The 24647-nt window shown below is 37.9% G+C and overlaps 1 protein-coding gene across 7 annotated transcripts in view; it reads left to right on the forward strand.

Annotated features, from left to right (window-relative positions):
• Nucleotides 1–24647, forward strand: part of ldb3a (LIM domain binding 3a) — a 45574-nt gene that overhangs the window by 10408 nt on the left and 10519 nt on the right. For 3 of the 7 annotated variants that reach the window (XM_089116966.1, XM_089116968.1, XM_089116969.1), the window contains 5 exons: nucleotides 8958–9109; nucleotides 13165–13240; nucleotides 14585–14817; nucleotides 20935–21101; nucleotides 21208–21244. In XM_089116966.1, the coding sequence (XP_088973092.1) occupies nucleotides 8958–9109; nucleotides 13165–13240; nucleotides 14585–14817; nucleotides 20935–21101; nucleotides 21208–21244 (665 nt within the window). Of the gene's footprint in view, nucleotides 1–8957; nucleotides 9110–13164; nucleotides 13241–14584; nucleotides 14818–17026; nucleotides 17050–18981; nucleotides 19186–20934; nucleotides 21102–21207; nucleotides 21245–22362; nucleotides 22854–24647 lie in introns of those variants that run through there. The other 4 variants (XM_089116972.1, XM_089116967.1, XM_089116971.1 and 1 more) reach the window with 4 other exon arrangements.

Here is a 24647-nt window from a genome sequence, read left to right on the forward strand (position 1 = left end):
GTCGCATTGCATTCATATGGTGTCGGATTCTTTTCGGTCTTGTTAGCATAAATGAGGCCATCTGGTTAAGTACTCAGGTCTTAATCATGAGTAAGTATTGCTACTTTAGTCTTATGTAACTGATCAAGTCTTCACCATTTCAGACGTTGAAACAGGGGTCGGGAACCTATGGCTCGCGAGCCATATATGGCTCTTTTCAGGATTTTATATGGCTCTCCCAATTTTCAAATGCTGACTGAAAAAGTCTCTCAAAAAGTAAAATATTAAGAGACAATTTGAGATGCACCATGCAGCACTTGTTAATCACTTGTTTATGATGCCCGTTTCTCAATCTGTGTGGTGTCATAACACCGGACGAGAAGCGTGTTAGGACAGAAGTATCGCACACCGGACGAGAAGCGCGCGCCGCGTCTAAAGAGGTATTGAACACCGGACGCGCAAGTTTATGGCCGGCAATATTGTAATGTTTAAACTAAAGACATTATGGAATTAAGATAATGTCTGTACTATGTTATAATTGTACTGTACAATTAAATACAATCGTTGAAGTCTGCAGAACACTTTACCTCAGCAATTCTCAGTTAAGCAGCTGATTTCTGAAAATGAATGTAAAAGTAAATATAAATTGCAGCACACAGTGAAGTCAGAAGTCCTACATTAACGACGGTTTGATACAAATAAAAGTACATTTTATATAAAACTATGTAAATGGCGCTCTGTGGCAAAGCAGGATTTCGAACAAGGTTCTGCTGAGCCGTTGCTGGGCGCCGCGGACAGACACTGAATGTGCCGCCGGTCACCACTCCTAGGGGGCTGTTAACACCTGGCCACTTCATGCGTTTTCTCAGATCGGATAGCTATCTGATTTATCAAAACGATTCCATTTACACGCTGGTCACATAAATGTGTTTTTGCAAAACGGATATAAATCCGATCTTCAATTCACGCGCTATGCAGATTTAATGAAGTGCGCGTCACCGAAAGCAACCGATATGAGCCGAAATTTGATCTTTGGCTAATTTCAAAAAAAGCAAAGACAGCAATAAAGAGAGCGGCAACAGTCCTGGTAAGATCATTTCTTTTCTTTAGACTACTTTTATGGTAGTGTTAATCGTCTGCATCTTACTTTCACTTTGATTTGCGATGCGGCGCGTTGGCTTGGCGTTCAGCTGCTCATCTGAGGTAATGCGTGTCGCAGTAGCGTCGTCATATCTGACTAAAATAGCATGACATATAGCCTATAATACGCTCTCACACGTTTATTTCTTAGCATTTTTGGGAGGAGTAAAATTTACATGTGGTTTCAACAACCAGATGCATTTTTACACATGTCCAGTTTCGTCTGGAATGCGGCCCAGACCACCTCCTGAAGTGGTTTGAGCGATCGGATTCAAATCCGTCTCAAATGCGTTTCGGGGGGGATTTACACCTGGTCTTTTCACGATCGGATCGCTATCCGATCTCAGAAAACGCTTGAAGTGGCCAGGTGTAAACGGCGGAGTCATATAGGGAATAAAGTGTTTGAATTTTAAATGAGGCGCTGCGCTTCTCGTCCAGTGTGCTAAGAAACCAGCATGTCAGTGAACAAAATATCAGAAATCCCAAGTCTCCCGGAAGCATATTGAGCGTCTCCGGTCTCCCTGATGCCCGAAAATTAGTTAACATCTCCCGGAATAGAGCGACATAGAACATGCTGCGCGCATAACACGCGCGTATGTTATGTGTCTCGCGAAAGCTAGTCAGCCCCACCCCACACACAATTATTTTTTATTTTTTATTTTTTTTTGTGGAAAAAAGTGTTGTTGTAACGTTATATAACTACCAGAACTGCTACTAGTGCAAGTCGTATATTACTACTGTTGTTATAGGCCTATTACTGTTGTAAATTTGTCTAATATACGAGTGTAAACTTTGCTCTGGCTCTTTTGAAAAAAATCTCAATTTTGTTTAGTTTTTTTGGCTCTTCTTGGTAAAAAGGTTCCCGACCCCTGCGTTGAAACAACATGACTGTCAATTCAAAATATAACTGTAGATCTTAGTGTGTTCACCTAGTTTGTTCATTTATAAATATTTTTTGGTTTTCTTCTGTGGAACACACCAAAAATAAACATTTTGAAAGCTGTTACAATGAAGTACTTTCAGCACAGCAATTTGATATTCAGTACCATAAAAAAAATTGGGGGTCAGTAAGAGAAATGCTGTTTATTTCAATGCTATTTGCTTTTAATGCTGTTTTATCCATCAAAGGGATTTTTTCAAAATTAACAAAAGTTTCTGAGTTTACACCAAATTATTAAGCAGCACAACTGTGTTCAACATTGATATCAATAAGAAAGGATCAATTCTGAAGGATAATGTGACAGTAAAGACTATGCTGAAAATTCAGCTTTTTAAAATGTTCAGGAATTGCATTTTAAAACATATTACATTTATTTTAAATAGTTATAATGTGTCACATTGTAACAGTTTTTGCTTTGGTTACATAAATGCAGCCTTGGTGATCACAAGTGACTTCTTTCAAAAGTATTTAAAAAATCTTACCAACCCCAAACTTTTGAATGGTTGTTAATGCTGATTGAAATAGGATATTCCCTGAGAAACATAAATAAATTGGTGGGACTTGAATAAATAGATTAAATAGATTGGTGGGGATCAATTATCTTGATTTTATCCATCAGGGGTTGAATAGATCAGGCAAAGGGGACAGATTTCAATCATATTTGCATTGGAATGATGCATATCAATCATACACAAGACCAGGAATGATTTGGCTGAAATAAAAAGTATATAGGATGTATTTGAATTTCATGTTGACTTGTTTTGATTGACAGCCGATCTGTCCATCCAATCAGCCATCACATTTCTCTTTCTAGATTTCTCTGAGTCCTACTTCCCTCCTGTGATTCACTTGACCCACAGAACAGCTCCTTTGTGCTGTTGTGAGTGAGCAGGAGATTTGAGCTGGCATATCAGCCACTCATTCATCCAGGCATCAATTGGAATGAGCTGAGAATGGGGAGTTAATACATGTTTTGTGTGCCAGGCCTGGTAATCCACCCCCAGTCTCTCAAAGCCTTTGTTTTCCCATGCTCCCTTCCTTTTCCTTGTGCTGTTAGTTTTGCTAACCCCAGCTCTAAGCAACAGTATCATGCATTCCTCAAAACATGTAAATCTCTATCTCTACAAAATGTCTTTATCCATATATTTTTATATTTTACCTAATATTCAGCATAATTTAATGAGGCCTTAAAGGTGCTATATGTAACTTTTCTTCTAAAATGAATATTTTTTTTTATTCTACTTTAAAAAGAACAAATTTGAATTGTAACTAATGCCTTCTGATTATGTAATCCGTATGAAAGGTGCAGTTCTCTCTAAAGGTGCATTCGGAGATGGAGATATGTTTTTAGCTCGTTATTTTTTCAGACGCATTTATAATAACTCACCTATAGCCTACAGCACTGTGGGAAAAATATCATAAATAGGCTATCCATGTTCTAATTTGGCCTTAGAAAACCAGTAAAATCTACATTTTTTTCCCCATATTAATTTGTGAATATTTTAAATGTTTTAAAGGGGGCAAAAAGTCAAACAAATATCTGAAATTTCATTGAGATGTATATAGCGCAGCATTGGTGTGTTGATAAAATGATAAAAAAAAATATGGTGTTCAACTTTGCGTTTTAAAAATACAACAACCGTACATTTTTCGGTTTGTAACAACCGTTTAGACATAATACGAGATAGAGTTCTTTATTAAATTCCTTAAAAAAAAGAAACAATAATTACAGGAATAGCCTCACTAAACCTCAAAGAAATGCCATTAAGACATCGAAGCAGAAATAAGGGAGAAACACCAGGAACTCGGTGTCTTTCCCTGCCATTAATGCTTGGATAACACACCACGTCTCCTTCCTTCCATTAATAATAATAATGTCTAGTGCGGTGCATGGCTGTGAAATAGGTTATAAACCTACCAAAGTCCGTTGCCATGATTTTTGGAATGACTTATCGTGCGAGGGGGGGGCGCTAGAGAGCACCACATGGAGTGGACGTAAATTTAGGGAGCTCCCTCAATAAGCCTCCGTTAACTAGTAATTTTTTACTATTTTCATCGCGAAAGTTTGCTCAACAATATCCAATAATAAGATGAAGAAGACTAAACCAAAGAAAGGGGATTCACCATCCAGCGCAGTCGAAAAACCGGCCGAGAATCCTATCGAGCACGAGACTGATCGTGATCACGACACGGCCACGGACTCGACTGCTATCCTGTCAGCCATTCAAACCATGACTTATCGCGCGAGAAAAAAAAGACGTTTTAGCATAACATCGGTTAATGGAAACACCGTCATTTCGCAATAGTTTTTTTATCGAAATTTGGAAAATATCGCAAAAGTTTTGCGCAAATCTGTAATGGAAACGTGCCTTGAGACATGAAATGAACACAAAGGACTGTTCCAAGATAACAAAAAGTAGTTGCTTTGTAACTTTTATTTTATGTACTAGTCTAAAGTCACTCTTCCCACTACTATCATATTGTTTATGATACATATTTCCAGACACGTTCAGTAATGTTTCTTCCTACGATCTTACTGTTACACTGAAATTGTTCAGGTTACATCATGAGTTTCCAGCATGTTGTGTGATGTTTTCTCCGGTGTGTTGAAAGTCTCAGTATGGCCATGTACCATGATTGCTTGCTCTTGTGTTCAAGCATGCAATCTGAAACATCCCTGATAGAGGCCGCAAAAAAATACATATAGCACCTTTAAATGGATAGTTAACCCAGAAGTGAAAATTCAGTCACCATTTACTCACTCTCATAAACTTCCAAACCTAAACGACTTACTTTTTTCCCCCGATTTAATTTGGAGTACAGGTCAGAAGTCACTTTATGGGGATGCACATGAACACTACCATCACAGTGGCCTTTCTAGGTGATAGGACACTCCCCTTGCTAGATGAGGCAATTAGACTTGACATTTATAGAGGAAGACAACTCTTAAAACAACCGGACCACTCTCTAGGCTAGCACCCATTTACACAGACACAATTAGAGCAGCTGTCAAGCAGGAAAAAGACTGCTATTGCTACCCCATGTGGATAGTTATACATTCAGAGCATTTGTTTTTGAAGGAAGGAGGAAGAAGCCTGCCATTCAAAGCTATTTTGGACTTATCGCAGCCATCTAACTGCAAGCATGTTCATTCCAACCTCAATTTAACTAAAGTTTGGATGGACATATCCAGACCAGCAGATTTGTTTTTTGTTGCTAAACCTAGTGTGACTTATTCTTACAGGCCTGTACCTCATAAAGCAAATGAGCCAGACTTCAGTTATTTGTGATTTTGTGCCAGAGTATTATCAAATACTGTGCCATGCATTCTGCAAGAAGGGCAACTACAATATGTCATATTTGCACATGAGCTTGTGCGAAGTGCCTGGATATAAAGTCCATCCAGGTGTCAGATTGCATTGATCATGTTAAGCTCATCCACAGTGTAGACGAGACCACAATAGTAGAAACACAGCTGTCGCATACCGATACATTTTTAAAGATATTGCACACAGTAGCCACACACTGCAAGGCATTCCTCTAACAATGGCACTGTTTTACAAGACATGACTGATTATCAAATCAAACCCAGATTGAATCTGCAGTTTAATTCCATTTTTTTTATTGTGTAAAAATATGTTAATTTTTGGATAAACATGATAAAATAAGATAAATTCAGCAAAGAGTACTACACGCTTATTGAAAGTTGAAAGCATAATCAAATTAAAATGAAGCCAAAATTTTTTTTGTTTGTCTAATAATTATTAGCTTTACGCTAGGAACTAGATATCCTTGATTAGTTGGTCCCGAAATTATTATGCCTTGTTTTTGATTTACCAAAAAATGAGGCCCGATTCACACAGAATGCATTTTGCTGTTAAAAACGTGAGATGTAGGTCAGTAGAATGAGAAAAGCCATGTCTAGAGAATAAAGTTTGGGCCCTGCTGAAAACTGTATGATCCAGGTTCGTTTACGTTGGTCAGAGCTGGTGGAGTAGCATAGTCTACAAAAATGCTAGTAACCAGCTACCAGCATCCCATGCTGGTCCCAGCATGCAAAACATACCTTATACTGGTGACCAGCAATACTGAATTTTTCTGCAGGTGCCACATTTACCATTGTTTTGCGATTTCTTTTTAATTATTACTGGACGAAATCCTGACAATTCAATAGACATCCATGCGATCGGAAATTTAGCGTGAGGGGGAAAGATTTCACCACATAGAATTCACAGCAGGTTCAAGTTGGTCACTAGGTTGGAAAAAGTTGCAGTCTTGGCACTTTTGAAACCAAATCCTTGGCTGAGATGTGGTTGCATCTATATTATTATTATTATTTTTTTTTTTATCAAAACAGATGCAAAATGACACTCACACAGAGAGCTCTTCAGTTATACTCAATGGGAGTTTTAGGAATAGTCCCTCAGGGAGCAAAACATAACACAGTGTCAAAATTCCTCATTTTGCCAGAAGATAGAAAACATGCACACAACTGAAATCAGCTTTATTCATTTTGCATTCACGTCAGCTTTCTGTAAATTAGACAGCTCTGCATGGCCATGCAGCCAAGCACAGTAAGACTTTGGATAATGAGATGCTTCTAACTCAAAAGAATCCTGAAAAAAGTGTATCATGATTTCCACAAATCAGCACAACTGTTTTCAACATTTCATGAGAATTTCACACAGGACAAAACACTCATTATTAGACTTTTTATTTTTTTTTTGCTGAAAAAATAATTTCTGCAATGGAACTGCAATGGTAGCATATGCTGGTAATGGAAATGGAATTTTATTTGTGTGCATGTTTCTCTCTAATATATTCTGGTTAAAAGTTTTTCAGAAATAAAATGTCCAATAATGAGTCAATTGCTCAAGTTTTTTTAAATGTCCAATAATTAGTGTTTTGTTGTCCTGTGTGAAATTGTCACGAAATGTTGAAAACAGTCGTGCTGATTTGTGGAAATCATGATACATTTTTTTTCAGGATTCTTTGATGAATAGAAAGTTCAAATGAACAGCATTTATTTTGAAATTGAAATGTTTTGTAACATTATAAAAGTCTTTACTGTAACTTTTGATCAATTTAATAAAATAATCCTTACTGCATAATGTATTTTTTAACTTACTGACTCCAAACTTTTGAATAGAAAATATAAATAATTGTTATACTATAAGTTCAATTGAAGATATAAAGGTATTAAAAAAATCTCACAAAGCCTGTCAGAAACATGTGGTATGACCCCTTCTTCATTCACATTGTGTTCATACACATTTTCTCCGATTGATTTAGGGTCTGTAGACTAAGAGAAACTTTGTTCTGCAGTCACAGTTCTATTTTGAGCAAGAGGCACACATTATCTGTTGTTGCGCTAAGCATGCAGAATGCCAAATATGTGCTTTAGACCTCTTTGTGCACCCAGCTGTCATGGATTCAGAATATATGTGTGTTTTTATCTTCCACTGATTTTATTGAGAGGGTATAAAGCAAGTAGATGCAGAGCCTTCTCCTTTATTCACCTTTATACATATATCAACCCATCCATCCATCCATCTTCTTCCGCTCATCCGGGGGCGTGTCGTGGGGGCAGCAGTCTAAGCATAGATGCCCAGACTTTTCTCTCCCTAGACACTTCCTCCAGCTCTCGGGGGGACACCGAGGCGTTCCCAGGCCAGCCGGGAGTCCCTCCAGTGTGTCCTAGGTCTTCCCCAGGGCCTCCTTCCAGTGGGGCGTGCCCGGAACACCTTCCCAGGAAGGCATCCAGGAGGCATCCGGAACAGATGCCCGAGCCACCTCAGCTGACCGCTTTCGATGTGGAGGAGCAGGGGCTCTACACTGAGCTCCTCCCAAGTGACCGAGCTTCTCACCCTATCCCTAAGGGATCGCCCTGCCACCCTGCGGAGAAAGCTCATTTCGTCGCCTGTGTCCGGGATTTTGTCCTTTCGGTCATGACCCAAAGCTCATGACCATAGGTGAGACTAGGAACGTAGATTGACCGGTAAATCGAGAGCTTCGCCTTGTGGCCACAACAGACCTGTACACCGACCGCATTACTGCAGAACCTGCACCGATCCGTCTGTCAATCTCCTGTTCCATCCTTCCCACTCGTGAACAAAACCCCAAGATACTTAAACTCCTCCACTTGAGGAAGGATCTCTCCACCTACCTGAAGTGGGCAAGCCACCCTTTTCCGACTGAGGACCATGGCCTCGGATTTGGAGGTGCTGATTCTCATCCCAGCTGTTTCACACTCGGCTGCAATCGTCCCAGTGCATGCTGAAGGTCCTGGTCTGAAGGGGCCAACAGGACAACATCATCCGCAAAGAGCAGAGATGAAATCACGTGGTCCCCAAACTCTGACCCCTGGCTGCTCCAAGAAATTATGTCCATAAAAATTATGAACAGAACCGGCAACAAAGGGAAACCCTGCCGGAGTCCAACATGCACCGGGAAGAAGTCTGACTTACTGCCGGCAATGCGAACCAAGCTCCTGCTTCTGTTATATGTCCCTATGTCCCTTAGCAAAGGACCCCGGACCCCATACTCCCGACACAGTTGAATGCCTTCTCCAAATCCTCAAAGCACATGTGGATTGGTTGGGCAAACTCCCATGAACCCTCCAGCACCCTGTAGAGGGTAAAGAGCTGGTCCAGTGTTCCACGGCCTGGACGAAAACCACACTGTTCCTCCTGAATCCAAGGTTCCACTATTGGCTGTATTCTTCTCTCCAGTACCCCGGCATAGACCTTCCTAGGGAGGCTGTATATCAACCGACATTATCAATACAATAGGGAGGCAGGCAAATAAAAAAACAAATTACTATCTTGCCCAAGTTTTGTGTTTACAGAGGTGTATAAATATTACTTTTTAAAGGCTTAATTATTTATTTGTTTTGCAGATTACACCAGGGAGCAAGGCCGCCTCCAGCAACCTGATTCAGGGTGACATCATCGTGGCCATTGATGGGGTCAGCACAGAGGGGATGACACACCTGGAGGCCCAAAACAAGATCAAATCTTCCAACTTCAATCTGGCCCTCACCATGCAAAGGTACAGTGAATTGTTAGTGTTTTGAAGAGAGTGTGTGTGTGTGTGTGTGTGTGTGTGTGTGTAAGCATACAAATTTGCTACCTTTCAAAAGTTTGAAAAAGTGCAATAAAAACAGTAAGATTATGAAATATTATTGCAATTAAAAAAAACTTATTTCTGTTTAAATATATTTAAAATTTTAAAAAGTATTCCTGTTATCGCAAAGCTGAATTACTTCAGTCTTCAGCGCTCAAGAAACATTTCTTATTATTATCAATGTTGAAAACAGTTTTGCTGCAATATTGTTGTAGAAACTGTGATACATAAAAAAACAGCATTTATTTGAAATATTTTGTGAAATTAGGTTTTTATTATCTTTTTGACCAATTTATTGCAGTCTTGCTGAGTAAAAGTATTGTTTCTTACTGATATCATACTGAAATCTCACGGATCAAACTGTGAACGGTAGAACATTTGAACTTCTGAATTTAAAAAAAAAAATGGGCTGATGCATTTTTGCGTCATACTGCTTGCCAAAAACATCTGAAACCATAAAATGTAGGGGAATTGTCCAAAGGTTTGAATGATGACACTCAAAGAAGGATGTGGCAGTAATGGAAAATTTAATACTGTGTATGACATAAGTAACATTTAGAGAATAGAATAGAATAGAATAGAATAGAATAGAATAGAATAGAACTGTCCCTGTTGGATAGACATTATGATTCCCATTTGAGTTTTGTTTAGGCTTCCTTTCTGGTAAAGTAAATAAAATGATCTGCCGTGTTTACACTGTGATCCTCACTGATATTTCATCTGTCTTGGCGGCCATAAGCTCGTATCAGCATCTTCACTGGCCACTCTGGAACGGCATAGTTTTTTCTTATCCACTTGTGTGATTCTGTCGCTGCAGCCAAATGATTAATTTAAATAATTATATTGAATGCAGATGTTAGCGGGTCTCATTCACTGCAGTGTAATAAATGTAGGCCTTGACTGTTAAATGTAGTCGATCAATGAAATTTTATGAACCGCAAACAGACTGGAGCTTCAGTACTGTATATCATAGACATGTGTGACTGAGATTGTGTGTGAGCTCTGATGAGTTGTGTATGTTTTCGTTCAGGGAAAGGTCATGTGTATATATATATCTTCTTTTTATATCTTCTTTTTTGTAACAGGAAACAAGGCAATAAAAGCACATGACCTTTCCCTGGATAAAAAACATACACTGCTGATCATGACCTGTGTATGTTTTTTATCAAGAGAAAGATTAATTTAACTAATCGGTTATTGGTTTCTGAGAAGCCTGTGAAGAGTCTTGGGAGATGGTACGATGGGGATCTAAAGGACACTGTTCAAGTCGAAGAAGTAAGACGACAAGCAGTGGAAGGGTTGAAGAGCATAAACAGCTGTGCTCTACCAGGCAAACTACAACTCTGGTGCTTTCAGTTTGGTCTACTGCCGAGGTTGCTGTGGCCACTGACTGTGTACAAGGTTTCTTTGACAAGAGTGGATAAGCTGGAAGCGTTAATTAGTTCATGATCAGGAAATGGTTGGGAGTTCCACGCAGCCTCAGCAGAGTGGGACTTTATAGTATAGGAATATTGCAGCTGCCAGTCTCTGCTTTAACCGAGGAGTTTAAGTGTCCCAAGGTCAGGCTGGAAATGACCTTAGTAGAGTCATGTGACAAATGTGTAAGGGAGGCAGCCCCTGTGTTAAAAACTGGTAGAAACTGGTAGAAAGTCAGCAAAGAAATGTCTTATTTTTCATAAATTTTACCTTTATTGTAAGCCGCTTTCTCCTCTGTCATTTGAACGACTGGTTTACTTCCTGTGTCTATGAAACCACTCCCTCAGAAACAGGCAGTGGTTTCAGATTGGTTAGTTTGGGCCAGTGTGTTGTGATTGGCTAAACTGTACTGCAGGTTGTCCGGAAAATTCACGCCCATGTGTGTTCCTGTCAAATGTAAATAATGGTGTTGATACTGCAGTATCAGTATGAGCCAGAATCAGACCAAGAAAGCGGCGATGAAGAGAGTCAACCAGAACCTCACCACACACGGCTCTTACTAAACGTTTCTGAATGGTAATTCGCTTATATTTGTTTTAAATTCATACACGTTTCTCTTACACAAAATAGCATCGAGCTACTATTTACACAAACAGCATTGGCATTGGTTTTACGTTCTTGATCAAATAAAAAAAAATAACGTCATAAAGTATACATACATGAAAAATACATTTACAAAATTAGTACATGTATAAATTCAGGTCCAAAATGTTTGTACGCATTTGTCGTAGACACGAAAAAGCATAACTAAGTGGCTATAAAGCCAGCGTTGGCATTTGATAAAACTAAAACATTACGTCTTAAATTATACATGCAAATACATTTAAAATCATTAAATCTTAGCCTACTTACAGGTTGTGGCCCAACAACTGCTGCCTCTGGTTTTAAAGTTGGAACTGCTTCATGTTTTAGTAACAGTTTCTTGTTGAATCCGGCATTGAATTCGTGGAGATTCTGGAAGAGAGCTAAATTACGATCGTCATTTTCAGGAACATAATCAAACATAAATTGTATCCATTGTTGACAAACTACGATGTCCGTGGGAAGCCCGAACACAGAAAAGTTGACAGCTGGGTGAACACAACACACTCGACGAGCCGCAGAAATATGGCCATGCCCTTTCCTGCATATTCCGGAGGGAGGGTTGATGCAAATGTATGGCTTAGTGACGTCTTAAACCCAGCTGTACTCCCAATCGAGTCGTTTTTGTAGGCATTAAACTTCCTGATTTTTAAAAGACGATATCTCTGCTTACACTGAACTTTCAGCACTGCAACTGTGCAGATACTGTTCATGCACCAACAGCAACATTACACACTATTTAAATGAAAAAAGTGAAATCTCAATCAAACCCCCCCCCCCCCTGTTTTAAACTGTTTTTAAATTATGAAATGTGTTGATGGTGTTATGATGAACATGACAGGCTGAGATGCGTTACATTGGCTGTTCAGACATTGTCTGGTATGGGCCACATTTAAAAGGTCATGTGAACAACATCAAATTTGAGCAAATATAAAAATATATTTGGCTCATAATTGGAGGCCCTTGTGGGTTAAACTAATCAACAGAGTGGGTTTAAAGATATCTTCTGGGTATGTTATACAATATCAACAGATCCGTGTTCTGAAGTTTTCTGTGTTGTGTTTGGGAGAGCAACACCTGGGTTAGCGCACCTCCCTCATAAATCATGTCTGCACGCAATCATCCGTGAGAAGTTTTTGAGTTTAAAAATATCGTTGATCTCTCCAGTGCAGGTTGCAATTCTGATGTATCTTAGTGCTTAAATCATGTTTGCTTTTAGTTCACTTTATCATGAGCAAAAAAACCCCAAAAATGGTCATTTCCCCTCTCTGTGCATACCTGCAGGGATTACACTGGACCATCATTCCTTCACTTTAACACTCTTAATAGATCCCAGAGTTCTCTCTGCAGATTGTTGATATAAAGTGGACATGAAGGGTGAGATACACTGTAACAGTTGTCAGATATGTTATCTGCTTTGTTGCAAACCTGCTGTGATGTTCCAAGGACTCATCTTACTTTTACAAGAAAGAAAACACATTGTCATTTCTCTTTGTGCTTTTCATTTTGCAGACATTTCAAACTGTGTATTCTTTAAAGCCCCCCCCCCCCCCCTTCCCCTCCCCTTGTGTACAAGGATTGTAATTTTACATTTTTTTCTTCTGAAAAGGTTCAATTTGGAACTAAGTATATTTGGACAAAAGCATTTTTCTGATAGCTGCAACAAAAACCGCTGTGGATGGCATTCATAATTGCGTTATTATTGTGACTGTGTTCACTCTCAAAGGAAAAATGTGAGACCAGGAAAACTGTAAATATTTGCCACAAGTTTGTTCAGGGGTGCATTATTTATCTTAAACTGTGCACGAGTTGTTTATAGTTGGCTATTGGACATTGGAATTTTGTCATACATTGTTTAAGATGTGATCCAGAGAATTCTTTGTCAGTTTCTTTAAATGTTTATGTTCTTTATTTTTTCACAGGTCAAAGCGACCCATCCCTGTTACCATGACAACATCAAGGATTGACTCCCCCATGACTGTGATCCCCCATCAGAAGGTTTGTCACACATTACTCATGCATTACTCACAGTCATGCATTCTACATACATCTGCAAACAGTATACTGTATGTCCATGCATTCAGATATTTTAAATCAAGCACAGGTCATACATTCCACATTCTCTCACTCAGATTAATTTCATGAAGATTCATGTGTAATTTAGGCTTTGGAGAACGCTTCAGCTGAAGTTCACGGTTAAAAGTTTTTTGTTTTTTTTACAGCATAAAGTTAAAGATTCCTTTTAATAGTTATATATTCTAGACTTTGGGTTCCCCTCAACTCAGGATACATTTATCATAGGACATCCTTACAAGTGTTCTACTACCTGTAAAAAGCCTTATGATGCCCCCTGCTGGTATTCACTTTGCAAACTCCTGCAAAAAGTTAACTCTACATTGTAAATACAAAGTTTATTTCAAAGTTTTTTTCAAAACTAATGTTGCTTTTAAAAAATAGTGTTATAGGCACACGAAAGAAGAGATTCCTGAAAAGTGCATACACTACCTAAAACCTATTGATATATTGAATATATATGAGCAGCAAATCAGCATATTAGAATGATTTCTGAAGGATCATGTGATAGTTAAGACTGGAGAAATGATTCTGAACATTCAGCTTTGCCATTACAGGAAACAAAATACATTTTAAAATATATTTAAATTGAAAGGAGTTATTTTAAATTGTAATGTATTTCACAATATTTAAATGAATCTTTGGTGACGTCAAGAGACTTATTTCAGAAACATTATTGGTAACACTTTACAATAAGGTTCATTAGTTAACATTAGTTAATGTATTTACTAACATGCACTAACCATGAGCAATACATTTGTTACTGCATTTGTTCATCTTTGTTAATGTTAGTTCATGAAAATACAGCTGTTCATTGTTTGTTCATGTTAGTTCACGGTGCATTAACTAATGTTAACAAGATTTTTAGTAAATGTTGAAAATAACATTAACAAAGATTAACAAATGCTGTACAGTATATGTGCTATTCATTATTAGTTCATATTAACTAATGTAGTTAACTAATGTTAACTAACGAACCTTATTGTAAAGTGTTTCCACATTATTTCATAAACACAAATATCTTTCCGACTGATCTTTTTGAATGGTAGTGTGCAAACAATTATATTATGTTTTAGAAGTTAAAGGATTGGTTATATAGATATATATTGGTAAAATAGCCATTTTCTTTTTTTTTTTTTGGGGGGGGGGGCTCTTTTGTTTTACTTTCAATAAGTTATTAAATCATTCTCAGCTTTCGTCTGACCTGCTCCTTCTGTTCTTTCCTTCTCAACACTGTCCACACACATGCACTTCTCCTTTGAGGATCAGCCTGTCCAAATGAATGGGCGTCTCTCAGCTTCTGCTAAAACAAACTCCAGCAGTAGCGGAGACGCTTCTTTCCCTGCTCAAAGACATTTAGCTTCCCCGAGGGACAAATCCACCTCTGGAGAAAAAAAACAGCAGTATAACTCCCCCATCGGTCTGTACTCTGCCGAGACATTGCAAGAGATGGCCATGCTGCAAGAAAGGGCTAAGAGCGCGGGGTCAGGCATGCATAGTGGGTATGTAATCACGAATAGAGCGAGATCTGACGCTAGCAGCCAGGTGCGGTAAAACTTAACCAGTCCTATTTTAAAAATATAGTGTTGATTTCTAAATGAACAGGTTAGAGTTTCACGCCAGAATCAGTGGGACGGTTATAGGTCAGGCCCATCTGGTTGCTAACTTCGCTCTTTGACAGAAGAATGACAGCAGCCATACAGCATTCAGAAAAGAAAGGTTACATCTGTTACATTGACCCCATTCCCTAACAGGCCAGAGAGGGATCTAGTTGGCTTCAAGGCTCTGAAAGAATGTGCGAGACAGATTTGAGCTGAGGCTTCAGTTGTCCCTACTGTGACCCTACTTCAGGTACAGTGATCAGGTTATCAGATAATGTATCCAACAGACGGTTTCAATTGAAAAATTGGCTGTCGAACCAGAAAGTACACTACCATTCAGAAGTTTGGAGTCAATAAGATTTTATTTCTTTGAAAGAAATTAATACTTTTATTCAGCAAGGATGCATTAAATGAATCAAAAGTGACTGTAAAGACATTTATAATGTCAAAAGAGTTCAACTAAACAGTTATTTTAACTTTCTATTGCTCAAAGAATTTCCACAAAAGCACAACGTTTTTCAACATTAATAATAATTCTTGAGCAGCAAATCAGCATATTAGAAATATTTCTGAAGGATCATGTGACACTGAAGACTGGATGAATGGTTGCTGACAATTCAGCTTTGCCACCACAGGTAATAATTACATTTTTAGATATATTAAAATAGAAAAAAGTTATTTTAAATCAAGAGTACCATTTCACTATATTACTGTTTTCCTGTATTTTTTATCAAATGCAGCCTTGCTTGGCAGAAGACATTTCTTTCAAAAAACTAAAAATCTTACGGAGCCCAAACTTTTGAACAGTAGTGTATATGTATCAAATCACGACAGCCAATGCAAGCTGTCATATTGAGACATTAAAAGCACTATATCGCTTTCCAGGTTTGACAGTTTCAGTTCGTGTTGTAACCTCAAAGCAATGCACTTTGGCTGTACTGTGGTGGATTAGGGAAATGGATGACAATATCCTGTACCCCTCTCTGTTTACTCTATTCATATGCAGCAAAAAAGGTTTAAGCTTGTGCCGCAGCACAGAGGAAATCTCAGGCTGTAGTGTCGAGTGATACGGTTACACAGTCGCTATAGAGATGGGTGCGAGAGCACCTGTCGCAGCTCTCTCTATAAAAGGTCATGGAATGTCCGGGTTCAGTTTCCTAACTACACTGATACATCCCCCTCACTCCCTCCTGTCACATCTTTGCGAGGAGGCACTCATGAAAATGTATTTCTCTTTTGTCAGATATGGCCAGTGGTGTACTAGTCTTTTGCTTTCAGTTTTTTATTGATTTGCCTCTGTGAAAGGGGGCTTCACTACTTTGTGTGTGCGCACAAACATGTTATATTTCAATCACGCCAAACACACATTGGCACTGACTCAAACACACTAACCTTTTCTTTTCTCTTAAAGGTGAAGTATGTCAGTTCTGTGCCACAACCAGAATTCATTTGTTTGAGCATCCCAACTGGGCCAATGTTGGCTCAACCAATGGCTTGTGTTTAATGCTTTTTAGCAAATTGCACCACTGCACCTTTAAAGCTACACTGTGTTACTCTAAAATTTAGTTTATTTTAGTTAAATTTAGTTTATTCTTAACTAAAAATACTTAGTTCTTTCAAAAATATATGTGCTCATTAATGTATATTTACTTCGTTCAAGTAATAAAGTATTCTCGTGAGTGTATAATATGCCATTGAAAATACATACGGGTAAGGGGTTCTAATGTCGGTCGCCATGTTGCCCCTCCATCTTGAAAGTACATTAGCCAAAGAGGGACATACCCGTTAATTCAAGCTTTGCCTTTCGCGTTTAAGTTTGAGTTAACACTCATGGACGAGGTCGAACTGGAAGCCATGTTAATCTTGGACTACATTGGCCACCGTAGGAGTTAAAACGAAATCGAAATGGAGAGGAACAGAAACTAATATTCACTGGATGGTCATATACCTTTTCACCGCTAGATGGGGGTAAAAATCACACAGTGTAGCTTTAAAAAATTGAGGAGATTCCACATCCTGAATAACTTTCTTTGGCACAACCCCTCCACGTTAAATCTTAAATGAGTTGCTAACCAATGCACTTGTTTCTGTTTCCTTTCACCCATTGTAGGTTATTACCAACACTCCTGCCAAGTTAGTAACAGTCCTGGCATAACGTTGTAGTACTCTGTGTGGTATACGTGCATGGAATTGTTTGGAACTGCCTTTGTGGTGTGTTATCAACAATACAGTGTGGTTGGTGAGATTTGTCTTCCTGTGCAATCAAAGCTTGCTTTAATGGTGTACTAATGCTTAATGTAAACCTTTACTACAACACAGAGAAACATATCAGAATCAGTGCTGGGTATATATAAACGCACTTCTTTTAGAATCTATATGTGTGTGTTTTAGGGGGCTAAAGCTTTGCTTGCTGAAGTTATGTTTAGCATAGAAAATGTTTTTGTTATAATTCTATTGATCCTCTTTAGGCACTTCTCAGTTAGTATATACTTAAAGGAGCTGTATGTAAGATTGTGGCCAAAACTGGTACTGCAATCACTTTCAAATTACTGTAGAGTGGTGAATCCCCTCCCCCATGACTCGAGGTTGCCAGATAGACTGCAGGATCCAACATTTTTTTATTCGACACATTTGTATCTGCTGCTGGGGGAACTAGAGCAGAGCTGGCAACCCGAATGCTACAACACTACTGACTTTGTGATTGGTAGATCGGTGGAGGGTGGAGCATCAGACCAAAATGGACCATGATCAGACCATGATTTCTTAATGTCTAGTTACATATCAGGGTCATTTTATGATTATAAGAAATACATTTCTTACATACAATTCCTTTAATTCGGGTTGGGAATCGAAAACTGCATTCATGGCATATGAAAATTACCGTATTTACTAAATGTCAACATGTGACGTTATACTCAGCTATTCACATCCTCAAACTCAGAATTATGTCTCCATTGCAACCCTAAAAAAACTGAAATATTTCGGTATCAACAGACAAAACCACACTATAATTAGTAACAGTCGTTATCCAAATGCCTTATTGACAGACATTATTTAAAATTTGTTTCGCAGGACATAGTTGTTCAGCTCTGCGCTTGGTGCATTAAACTGTCTTTTGTTCATGTTCAGAATATTGCATTAACAATAGTTACTGTTTAATAAATAATTATTAAACAGTAAAATTATGAAATAACAGCGTAACTTCATTTTTACTGCTGAAGCCTCTGCTATTTTGAGTTTTTCTGCATGACATTGTTGGTGTCAGGCTGTACATTGTATGAGGCTGCATGAGTTCTGCAAGGATGTGAAGTCGACTTGACAGTTATTCTGACATAGCAAGAATGCACCCTTTATTTACAACTGGTTTCCATTTATTTTTAAAATACTATAACCAACTGATGTCCAATTCCATTCTGTTAATGGTTCTTGCACAGGTACCATACTAAAATACTCTGAACATTTTTTTTTGTTGCACAAATTGTTGTACATGAATTTATTATTGAAATTATTTCGTCATTTGACAGTGGAACAACTTTTTCTTCAAATGTTTATTCTTTAAAGTAGTAAAAAATTGTAAATGGAAGCGTTAAGGAAGTGGAATGGTTAAGTAGAATTCGAATCAGGACTGGATTTGTTCAATTCTTGCAGATTCCCATGCCTTTTTGTGTGCTATGTTGTACTGCTTGCTGTAGTTATACAAGTCATTGTATGCGTCATGTGTAGTAGTAATCTTTTGCTGTGTAAAACATTTTTGATGTGTTTTTTCTACCTTAAAAAATTAGACTGGGCCTTTTATTTATTTATTTAATTAATACCGTACTATGGTTTAACTAATTTCGCCTCACCTGCACCACCTTGGTAATGAAAGGTAAGAACCCTTGGTTGATAATACCAGCATCCAAAACACAACATAAGCTGGTATTATCAACCAAGGGTTCTTACCTTTCATCACCAATTCACTTTCCTCACCCCCTTTCTCTTACACTCACTCTAACCTCCATTTTGTCTCTGTTGTCTCTCTTCTACCCATACTCATCCCTCATCACCTTTCCCTCACTTGCACAGCAATGAGTACCTGTCCAGCTTCAACCCTATAGCTCTGAAGGACTCTGCCCTCTCCACCAATAAGCCCATTGAGGTCAAGGGGCCTGGAGGCAAGGCCACCATCATCCATGCCCAGTACAACACCCCCATCAGCATGTACTCCCAGGATGCTATTATGGATGCCATAGCTGGCCAGTCCCAGGCCAGGGGTAGCGAGATGTCCGGGTAAGATCTAGTGCACCTAACTGCGTCCTCTACCTCCTCCTGTGCCCTGCATGACACACATTCACCCACATAACGCCTGCCAAACAGCCACGCTTGAGTTGGCCAGTGCTATCAGCTAATGCTCACGAGGCTAAAGACTTCCAAAGGATGTCTGTTCATAGACTGGATATACAGTAGTCTCACTCTTCCTCATTTTAACATTATCAAAATGATAGATGTGAATTGTATGCTGTGAACATGTTGGCCTATAGAAGCAGAAGAAAGGCAGTTTTCTCAGTCTTCAATGTTATGTGTAGTTTCTGTGGAACCAGCTGGATTTTTGTGTGCTTTTCAAGTCAAGTCACCTTTATATATATATATATATATATATATATATATATATATATATTTGTATAGCGCGATATAGATCGTTTCAAGGCAGCTTTACAGTGAATAAATGATGCAAACAAATAGGAATGATGATGGGAATTTATAGGAAAGTTAGGAATCATGGCATCACTACCGTTCAAAAGTTTTTGGTCAGTTAGATTTTCTCTTTGAAAGAAATGAATACTTTTATTCAGTAAGTAAAATCTTACCGACCCCAAACTTTTGAACTGTATGAATGCATTTAAATTGTGTGTTTTGGTAATCTGTACTGTGAGTTGTGCTCTTTTTGTCTTCTGTATATCCACTGGGAATGAGTTTCAGCCATGATCTACATATTTCTATGTTTGTTGGTGCCAGTATTTTGATGTTTTATGGTCTCTGTGTGGTTTGAAATCATGACAATGAGAGATTAGGCTTTCGGTCTCGTGTCAGAAGCCTTGTCTAATGCATAGCATAGAAGCTTTATCTAATTTTCCATTTCTCACTCCATTCCCGATCATCCATCGCTTCCTCTATCCATCACACTGTACATCATGTACCCTGTCCCCCCGTCTACATGTGTCCAATCTCAATGGCCCTGCCTGGCAGCAATGAAATTGACTCTCCACTATCGTAAGTAGCCTGATCCATCTGTTTGATATGAGCACCCTCTTTTCGTCTCCTCCCGTGCGCATTGCATGCCTGATTACCACATTATCTATTTATCTCTCATCTCTTCCTCTAACCTCCCTTTGATTGATTTGGAGCATCTTGACTTCTGAAATGCACATGGTATAATTTTAAAATAGCTGGATTTTGTCTTTTTATTTAGCCTAATGCAACGATGGCATCACATACTACTCCTCCTTTTCAGATCGCACCTTTCAGTTCGATTTCATTGGTTCTTAACCATTCAACTGTTCCTCCGAAACCCTTAATCTTGCTGCTAGGTGTCATTGACTGTTTTTGGTGAAAAAGTGTTTAAAATTGTGAGGCTTACAAGAGGTTACAGGAAATCAGTCAGCGATTGAGTTTTAGATGTCAACAAACACATTTCTGAATGCTCTGCTCTGTCATTCTTCTGGGTAAGAGATATAATGTGTGTTACGCAAGCTTCAGGCCACATTGCCCATGCTTCATTGTTCATTAGAACATTTATTAAGTATGCTGGATATTTATCAATACACGGTATGTATAAATCAGTGTTAACAGACATGTTAAATGCAGTACATCGTAAATGTGTAATAATGGCAGTAAATTAGTCAGAATAGGTAAATTTGAATCCAATTTTAATACAAAAATTACCACAAAAAAACATATGACAGTTATTTTGCTGATGTTCCCTGTCTTGCTGAAAAGAAAGTGTGTGTTTCACAAAACCGGCTTTTTCTGTGGTTGCAGTAATCTGCCAGTTAAAGACCATGTTATAGACAGTGCTTCCCCAGTGTATCAGGCTGTCATTCCCAGTGAAAACAATGAACTGGGGCCATCTGAATGGACTAAAAGAGCCGCCCAGCTGCAGTCCAAGTCCTTCCGCTACCTCGCCCACATTACTGGAACTGAATACAGTGAGTCTGCCTGCCTGTTTTTGTCACTTTCCTTTTATTTTGCTATAGATTTTGATTTGTTGTGTAGAGTTTTACAAGTTCTCTCCTTGTCTTTACTCTTCTGCAGTGCAAGACCCTGATGAGGAAGCTCTGAGAAAATCAAGGTAGGCATCTAGCAGCAGCATCTGGTGGCCACATATTTGACCTCTGCTGAAATCCAGCCCTCTGCCTCTTAAAAGCCAAAATGCTTTTTGAAAAGCTGACATATGATCAGAACACCCCAACCAAACCCCCATATTCATACATCACTCTCTGTGTTGAACTTATCCGCACACATTAGATGCATCAATGTTCATTGTATTTATAGTAGTCTGTATCAGGGGTGTAAGTATTACAGAGAAATTGTACTTTTTGTTAAAGAAATTGTTATTTGGCTATTTATATTTATGTTTGGCTACTGAAGTGTCAAAATATCCGAAAACATTCTTGAGTGAAACTTTTTCACATTTAATTGTGCTTAGGTATCAAAATGTAACCATTTTTCTTAGCTTTAGAAATAGGCATTCATTTACAAATTACTTGGCAAACCTGTCTTCGCAAACCTATATCCAGCCCTTCAAATCTGATATAGAAGTATTATAAACCAGTTATATGATTTCTAGCCAGGAAAGATGTAAATTATGTTGTGAATAACCAAAAGATTATACTCTGAGAAAATGAATCCACCTCAAAAAGCCTTAATATCCTCAATATCCTTTTTACTAGACATTGAAGGCATTGAAGAAAAAAACATTTTAATTAAGTAATTTAATTAGCATTGGAAGGGCAATTGGAGTGTTTGGGAATCCTGTTTGCAAGGACAATTATGTATTTTTAATTGTGAAGATATTTTTAAAATTAAACTCTAAAATTTATAATTTTATGATTAAGTATTTAGTTTTAACAGTACCTTAGTACGAGTACAAATTCCAAATAATAATACTTTAGTAATAAAGTACAGTCAATTACACCTCTGATCTGTTATATTTACATCAAGCTTCATTCTTCATATATCTTTAGCTCTCATTTATTTCACAATGTTATTACACTTCTGACACAATACAATGCAAAATGTGACTTCTAGTATTTGGCTGAATGCAAAACATTTAGTGTGGGTACACCTTAAGCAGCCACAATTATTGGGCAGGGGAGTGAAGGCCATATTCCCTAACCCATTTTTCCACCCTCTCTTTTCTCCTTTTCCTTCCTCTTTTTTTCTTGTATATTTGTCTTGATGTCACAGGGAATTGTTTGAATGTGAATCCAAAGGCCCACGTTTCGCCAAACTGAAAAACTGGCACCATGGCCTGTCGGCACAAATACTTAATGTGCCTCAGTAAAACGCTGTAAGAGAGTTAGACAGGTGGCATAGACAGACTGCAGTGTTTGAGTAAGAGGAAAGTCAAAGCATGTGAGATGACAGCGGAAAAAATGTTGAAAGTCCGTTATGTTGTTTGGCTCATCAATAGTTTCAAGCTATTTGTTCACTCTGTAGGAAAGATTTAGGAATTTTCAAGAGATTGTTGCCACTATTTAAGTTCTCTCACTTGTATCGGATTGTTTGATTACATATTGATGGTTGTTGAGAACATCATTGCATCTGTACACAAGTCTTTCAAATCCATCAAATAAAAGAAATGTTATGAACTAATCATGTGGAAAGGCTTTTTGGAAATGGGATTGTATCTGGATATGAGAGTAAACATGGATTCAAGAGATTTAAAGCAATTGATCCATTTATCCATCTATCTAGAATCTATCTATCTAAAAAAAAAACAAGATGTAAAGTGAAATTATGTATTATTAACTTCCATAAATATTGTTTTATTGAACAACATTTTCAGAATCAAAGCCTTACATTTTCGGGAATCACAAAATTAATATAATATAACTAAAAAAGGAGCTAGCATTGAAAGCAAGCAGTATTGTCATAATAAGAGCCGAAATACCAGAGGTATAATATGAGGAGGCTTTGAATATAATGTTAGACAATGGGGAGCCTTTGAGTAAAAAAGATTGAAAACCACTGGATTAGACAGTTTGTCATGTTATCTTTTTCTATGTAGATCTAAGAATCCTTTGATACTGGCATAGCATTTCAGTGATTATGTAAGGACAAGTTTTTTGAGTAGATTTGCAAATGTTAAAATCTTTTACATATGCAGTCAGTTTTGTTTTAAGATGTCATTTCTTATCTGATGAAAAGCTAAATCCTGACAGACTGCAAAAGCTTTAGCTTTGGACCAAACTTTGAATCACCAACACTATTATCGTATTTATATATATATATATATATATATATATATATATATATATATATATATATATATATATATATTTCGTTGATTTTCTGAAACTTGTCAGACATTTCTTACTTAAGCCTGTGGTTAAATATTAGACTACTTAGGGGTTTTGGTTGATAAAGATTTCAATCTATTCAGTCGCTGTTGTAAATCCGACAGATCACTCTTTTAGAGTCCAGTGGTTTTGCTTTATCGAGAAAATGAGGCTGTTAGTAAGACTGTGTAAGGTTATTTCTGTAGCAAGTGTAATCATCTTTAGCTAGATCAGTGGTGGCTAAAGGGACGAGCGAAGATGAGCGAAGGCACATGAAGCCATCAGAACTTCAAGCGGTTGAGCAGGATGGAAGTCAATGTCTGTGAGTAGAGAGAGTCAATAAACCAGGACTTTTCTTCCAGGTAATTCTGCCTGTCTGGTTGTCACATAGGGAAATGGTGTTATCTCTGCTGTGAGCTGGTTTGCGCTAAATTGTTTTAAAAGAATAGAAAAATGTTTCTGCTAACCATGCCCTTCTCTCATATCATCTCACTACTGGACTACTTCACTTCTGAGCCTCCCACTTGCATGCAGTGCATGCTGGGAGTCTGTGTGACTGCACTGGAGTGCTTGTGGCCCTGGGTGGCTGGCCCCTACCCCACTCTTCATCCTTTTCTTATTTATTCAGATCTCTGCCTTCATGAACATGTCATGCTAGGTTGCACAGACATTTGTTGCATCAGTCAGCTCTTTTGTATGTTGTGCTGTCATTTTCCCCATATTTTCAGTCTCCAATATTTCATCAGACTCTCCTCAACTTGACTGAAACAAAAACAGATAAGCACTTTCGCTTATTTCAATACACATCACTGCAGTGCTGTTGCCTGCTGTTCCTTAAGTATGTATGTTTGTTTTGCTCGTTCTGGCAATAGGTTTGTCTTTAATATGTCTCATCAAGTTTGCCACTTTATTAGTATTTGGTTAATTGCAGTGTTATTTTAGTATTGTTTACTTCCTATTATGGTACGTAGTAATATTTTGAATTTTATTTTATTACTAAACTATACAGAAACAAAAAATATTAAAGCTGAATGAAAAACAAAACAAAAGCACCTAACAAAATGACTAAAACAAACTAAAATGTAAGTTTCAATTTTAAGTTTTAGTCATTTTATAAGGTGCTTTTGTTTTGTTTTTCATTCAGCTTTAATATTTTCTATTTCACTTTTAGTTTAGTCATTTTAATACTTC

The sequence above is a fragment of the Pimephales promelas genome, chromosome 11 (assembly GCF_988280905.1).
Source record: "Pimephales promelas chromosome 11, fPimPro1.hap1.1, whole genome shotgun sequence".
NCBI lineage: Eukaryota > Metazoa > Chordata > Actinopteri > Cypriniformes > Leuciscidae > Pimephales > Pimephales promelas.